Source organism: Cyphomyrmex costatus, unplaced genomic scaffold (genome assembly GCF_001594065.2).
Source record: "Cyphomyrmex costatus isolate MS0001 unplaced genomic scaffold, Ccosl1.0 scaffold498, whole genome shotgun sequence".
Classification (NCBI taxonomy): domain Eukaryota; kingdom Metazoa; phylum Arthropoda; class Insecta; order Hymenoptera; family Formicidae; genus Cyphomyrmex; species Cyphomyrmex costatus.
In genome coordinates, this window is record NW_017279252.1 from 211,840 (window position 1) to 218,566 (window position 6,727).

The 6,727-nt window shown below is 35.3% G+C and overlaps 1 protein-coding gene across 1 annotated transcript; it reads left to right on the forward strand.

Moving 5' to 3' along the window:
• The first annotated feature begins 253 nt into the window (after nucleotides 1–253).
• Rh5 (Rhodopsin 5) lies at nucleotides 254–5,289 on the forward strand. Its single transcript, XM_018545340.1, has 8 exons — nucleotides 254–315; nucleotides 1,671–1,862; nucleotides 2,292–2,507; nucleotides 2,801–2,931; nucleotides 3,720–3,892; nucleotides 4,002–4,159; nucleotides 4,234–4,329; nucleotides 4,922–5,289. Exons 1-8 carry the CDS (start codon nucleotides 254–256, stop codon nucleotides 5,028–5,030), a joined length of 1,137 nt encoding a protein of 378 aa, XP_018400842.1. The 3' UTR covers nucleotides 5,031–5,289.
• The last annotated feature ends 1,438 nt before the right edge of the window (nucleotides 5,290–6,727 follow it).

Here is a 6,727-nt window from a genome sequence, read left to right on the forward strand (position 1 = left end):
TTACATACGGCTTTAAAGTGTACATCTCGTCCGGAAATTCGTCGTCGTCGTCGTCGTCGTCGTAGTCTGTGTTCAACGCCGACGAGTCAGTCAGGCCGCAAGAGAAAGGAGAGAAATTGTATCGGTAGCGTCCGGCCGATCGTTCGTGTTGGTCGCGAGTTAACTTGAAAAACTAGCTGGCAAACTTCTTCAGCGGGGGGTGATTGCATCAAACGGTGCACTTGTCAATCCACAACTCGGCTTATATCGAAGGATGTTGATGCATAACGGTAGTGATATCGTGGCTGGGCCATTGGCTTTCGCCAGCAGAGTCGGGTAGGTGTGGCGCGCTATATACCGTATTTCTCCTTATAATCATCCGACATTGTGTGTGGCGGCTGCGAAGAGCCGCTGATAATATTCGCGGCACGAAGGAGAATACGAAGGTATAGAGTCGGTGCGAGTGAGAGGCACGAAAGTTCTCAGCAAGCCCATGTACATAACGCTCGCAACATAGATGCAGCGTTTCATTCGCGAATAAGATCGCGATGCGATAAGGAAGGGCTTAGGGAGCTCTTACGGCCGGAGAATAGACAGGCTATCAAATCATGCGCGCATTACGAAGCTACGCTGCTACCTAGATCCTTCGATAAGCCGGAAGGACTAATAATCACTCGGCATCCCAATTAGCGCACGGTCGGATTTAATCCATCGATGGTACATGCGAATGGATCTCATTGCCATTAATGTTCGCCGTACGTGAAAGCGCGTCATTTTCCGCGCGATGAATGAGAATCTTTTTTTTCCAAATAGCCGCCGGGGTGGTGATGGTGTAACAACGAAAATAACAATGCTACCGCGATAATAACGTGTAACATCGGCTGCACGCAGATAAGGTTTCGCGATATTATTCGCCTGGTACAAGTCTCGGTTATATGAAATTAATGTATAATGTTTGATTTCTCTCTCCCGTGTTCAATAGCGGGTCGAAATTTTTCGTGATTTATTTATTACGCCCCTTCGACCGTATATTGGCGGCGATTTTATCATCGGACGAATTTGCCGGGCGTAAATGGATCACGTCCACGTTGCATCGCATCGCGATCGATGTAGCGAATTTGCGGGTCGTCTTACTCGGGAAAGTCGCAATTCTTATCGTCGACGCGAAAGCTATTTGTCCTACAACCTTTACATTTGCGATGTCGTGACGGAGTAATAATGCCGGTCACGAAGGAAGCGACAGAAATTACCCTCCTCGGTCTTATGGAAATTCTTGGCTGCCCGCGTTTAATCTGTAGATAGCGATTTAGAATTTTGTTTTATCGCGCGTTTTGATCAAATTAAAGAAAAATTATAATTTTGCACGAGTTTTGCATAAATATTATAATCATGTTTCTTATCTTAAAGCAATTTTCCAAGTATTCTTAAAATTCGACGTTAATTTTGTCAGATTCAAAATCGTTTTCGCGTTATAGAGATTTTTGCGAGATATTCTTTCAGTATTTAACATTAATCATCACGACAATTAAACCCTGGATTAAAATTCTGAGAGAATCATGATCGCTGAATTTAAACGTGAAAAATATACGCTTCTATTATTTAATGTATGGAAGATTTATTCGTGTCGCAGTTAGAGTTTAAAAACTTTGTATGATCAGATATTAATTAACCGATGTATTTTTAAATAACAGAGATGTACAGCCACTGCAAGAACGTTTCCTAGGATGGAACTTCCCCGCTGAGCACGCTGACCTCGTGCATCCGCATTGGCGTGTATTCCTCGCACCCGGAAGACTATGGCACGTTGCTCTCGCGCTCATTTACCTTTTGCTCCTGATGTTGTCCCTCCTCGGGAATGGTATCGTTATTTGGATTTTTAGCACGTAAGTTTGTGCCATTTAAGAAAATTTCATAAGACACCTTGAAGATTAATACAGCAAAGAGAGGCTAACTTATAATATAAATAGTGAAAATTATAATAATTGTATTCCTATTATTTTTATTTTTGTTAAATTTGTAGATTTTATTTTTTTTTCAATTTTTAAAATTATTTTTATTATAGAGTTTATTAGGACTTCTTATAAAAAAATGAGTGTACGTGAACATGTAAATATCCCCGCAGGGTACTAGTAAGACCGACAAAACAGTGGTGCTGACGCCATCTTTATACGTGAGACCGAACCGCTTTGACACACTCTTTGCGATAGAAAATATTACCCATATTCCACCCTATATTTCTCTTCTAAAAAAAAATTCTTTTTAAAATTTATGTTTTTTGTAATGAATATTTGTTTTGATATATTGATATTTAGATCGAAGTCATTGAGGACACCATCGAATATATTTATTTTGAATCTGGCTGTATTTGACCTACTAATGGCAACGGAGATGCCTATGCTGATCATAAACAGTTTCCTAGAACGAACGATTGGTTGGGAGACAGGATGCGATGTGTATGCTTTGCTTGGTTCGATTTCCGGGATGGGACAAGCGATCACCAACGCAGCGATCGCTTTCGATAGATACAGGTTGGCACGCGCGATTTGGCTTTGACGGATTATATTGATTACTATTGAAATTTAATTGCTTTTTCATTGAATTCATTAATGAACAAGCATTATTAAAGCATTACACGCTCGTCAAAATTTGACGATTGTACATTGTAAACAACTATGTTGATAACAACGATAACAGACTGTTCATAGGAAGACAAAAAATTTTATGGTCTAATAAATGTTTCTCGATACTTATCCTTAGCCAATTTAATCAATAACAACGGCCGGATATTGTAACTGTTCTTTTATACATCTTGATATTACAGAACGATTAGCTGTCCGATTGACGGTAGATTGAATGGGAAACAAGCTGTGGTACTGGCTCTATGCACATGGTTTTGGGCACTACCATTTTCGATATTGCCTATGACGGGATTATGGGGTCGATATGTGGCAGGTAAACAGGTTCCTTCTATCGCTCTTATTGTTCGGAAAGTAATAAGATTTAATAGAAAGAGTATAGGTTTAATAAAGTAAAGTAATGAGATTTTATTATCAAAGTAATAAGATTTATAATTTTCGTATTTAAACTCCATATTCTAATGTCTTGCGATTAACTTACATTTCATCTCGCGAACAATTTATATTGCCGTTAGAGATTTTTGAGATTGAAAAATAAAATAAAATTTTGAGACTTTTGAGGTAATTTTATTATCTGATTTCTTAGTAAAGAAATTAAGTACATTCCGTCCAGACGTTTAGTAAATACTAAATATTATATTACCACGATGAACTTTTTTGCGTTTTTTATTTATTGACTCTCAAGATGTTATTTAATAAGATGCATTTTTTTTTTAAATATACATTTTTTTATTTTGTTGTGTAATCGCATTAATTTTTCTTTATTAATGGTCGCTTTTTAGATTATTACTGCATTACTGCTATGAATTTTCCAATGACTAATCTTACTACTTTAATTTATTGATTTGCAACATTATGATAATGAGAAGAAAACGAGAATATCACTACGAAGCAATATTGCAGATTTCCAATTATTTTATAATAATGTAACATTGAAAATGACCCGATCGGTTGTCAAAACGTTTGTAATTATTTTTATCTCTATGTTTTAAATTAAACGTTCTTTATTACATAACTGACTCTTAGCCCTTCAATTGTTCTATTTTGTTTTATACACTTACAGAGCCTTATTATTATTTATATTAAATATTATATAATTTTCAGAGGGTTTTCTCACGACATGTAGTTTTGATTATTTAACGGATGACGAGGACACAAGGACGTTCGTGATAACGATATTCTTTTGGGCGTATGTTCTTCCTATGCTGCTGATTATGTACTTTTATTCGCAATTATTGAAATCTATTCGCTCTCACGAAAAAATGCTCCGCGTGCAAGTAAGCAGAAATTTCACAATTCAGTGTGCAGTGACAAATCGATCTTAATCTTTGATATTTCGGTGAAATAAAATGCGAAAATTTATTTTGGCGTATTGTATGTTTATAGGCTAAAAAGATGAATGTCAAGTCGCTCGTATCAAACCAGGACAAAGAGAGGAGTGTTGAAATGAGAATTGCAAAAGCCGCATTTACGATATTTTTCCTCTTTGTGCTTGCATGGACACCGTATGCAGTTGTCGCTTTAACTGGAGCCTATGGAAATCGGTAACAAGCTCGAAAATATTTTTCGATTTGAAAAGTTTTCTACTTTCATCTTCAATTCATTTTATATATTCCAGCGAAGCGCTTACTCCGCTGTCGACTATGTTACCAGCCATATTCGCCAAGACGGTGTCGTGCATCGATCCATGGATATATGCAATCAACCATCCTAGGTAACGCGTATTTGCTTTTAGTATTCTGTTATTTCTCACGAAATTTTATTTACAATTGGAAAATTTTAAATATAACGCATTTCTCACACACACATACACACACGTATTTTCTAAACATTTATAACATAAATGTTTAAAAGATTAACTAAAAAATGTAAGATTCACACAATTTGTGTAAAGAAAAATTGTGGATAATTTATATTTTTTGTAAAATTAATATTTATAATATGTTCAATTTACACATTTTATTCATTTATCTCACAATTTAAAATACACTTTAAAATACATTAGTTTTGACTTACTCATAAATTGTTTGATTTTAACATTAAGAAATATTAAATATTAATTTAATATAAAATATTTAAATGACACAACCACATTACGTTATAAATTAACACTCAGATATATTAAACATTCAAAATATCTAATTTCAACAAGGATCAGTTTTGATATAAACACACAATGTTTATTATTATATAAAGTATAGCGCTATCATTACAATTTTAATAATCAATAAGATCAAAAAATTCTGAGATAAGTAATTGTAGTTTTCCGATTAGGTAAGTAATGCGGGAAAAATGTGTGTGTACAGGTATCGACAAGAACTAGAAAAGCGCTGCAAATGGATGGGAATTCGGGAAAAAGTGGTCGAGGATACTGTATCAGCGCAAACGGAGAAAGTAAACGCGGAAGAAACGTAATCTTATTGTTGATCTATATCATTAATGAGAGACTGTTATCGAGAGGATATCGATCGATTGCACTGCATTCTTACCACAAATGCAAAACTTCGACCGATCGCCTAGATTTTTCTTAAATACATCTCATTAAAAATGTTGATATAGACGCAAAACCTCATTCTATGACAAGAGACCAAAGTAACTTCTATATGAATTCTATGTGAATAAAAAAGACTCATTTAGTTTGTGTATATCAAGCTATTATTACAAATATAAGCAACAGAGCAAATATAAAACTAACATTTTTTTCGTTTTCTTCTCTTAACCATTCTGCAATAATAGATACAATCTCAACGCAATTAAAAGTTTTCCTTAATTATTTACATGTTATATCATGCTTTCTGCAGTTTATCAGAGATGGCAGAATACAGAAGCCCGTACTGTGCTGCCATCCCTGTAACTGACCTGTTTTTATTGATCTTGAATTAAAAATTTCAAAACATTTCATCGATGTTAATTGTTGTATTTGTTCCGTTTAATAATAGTAAAAAATGATTGCAATTAGGAGTAATAAAATATATTAAAATATATTAAAATATTATTAAAATTGAAATATGGAGCTTTGAAAATATCAAATTTTGCATTTTTAAGTATTATCGTTGAAAGTAAAGACATTTAATATAATTATCTCATTCTCGCAAATCTGTAATATTTTTTAATTTTTGAGTTAAGATAATTGAGAACTAAGTGAAATATTTTGATTTCTGTATCAAGTTTTTTTTTTCCCAAATTGGATTCGATATAGGAAAGTTATAAATAGAACAGTTGAATATATGGCTCTTCTACCAACATAAAGATCAAGTCAAGGATCACGAATCAGTCGTTTGAGGTGGTGTAGATTTTCTACCCATCCGCAGCCGAAGAGCAACTTATCTATCAGGTGAATAGAGTGGATAGAGATCTCTTTCTGTCCACTGAGAGTGGAGAAACATTGTCTTATCTTGGAACGAGGTCACGTGCCACCCGAAGCGCGGAAGAAGCCTAGATAGAAAAGAAAGTCGGTGAGAAAAGAGCGAGAACGGGAAAAGAGTAGAATAGAGGAAAAAAGGTGAGCGCAGCTCGAAGACAGCTCCGAAGAATACCACAGCACGTTCGCGTTTATGTGTTATCTTTTAGTCTGGGAAAAATATTGTCCTACAAATCAACTCCAGTTGAGAAATTGCTCGCTCTTAAGGAAACCGAGGCTTCTGCTAGTCGTTGATCGTCCAACTTTTATTTCGCAATCGAATTAGTTCTCCATGATAAGCTGATACTAAACATAAAAACGGATTGCGACTTCCACGCCTGTGGTAATTCGAATACCGCGTTCTACAAGTTTTATACCCGACTAGTATAAAGATTCGCGCATAATATACGTTTTCTTTTATGCGCTAATATCACTGACAAGACGTATCCGTTTTTATGAGACAGTCTTTGGGCGTGCTTGTTACAGAAAAATTGAGAGGATCTCCTTACTCTCTCGTTATCTCGATCCCCTTGACTCGTCCCGCACATTTCCTTCTTCTACCGAGGAAGAGTTATATGTTATATGAGTAAAGTCCGCAGAAAATCTCGATGGCGATCCACATGTGTCATAAAATATATTTTCGGAATATATTTCACGAAAAATCAGTGTCGTATCTGTTATTTCGTATGTATTTCACCGTTTCTTCAGAGTT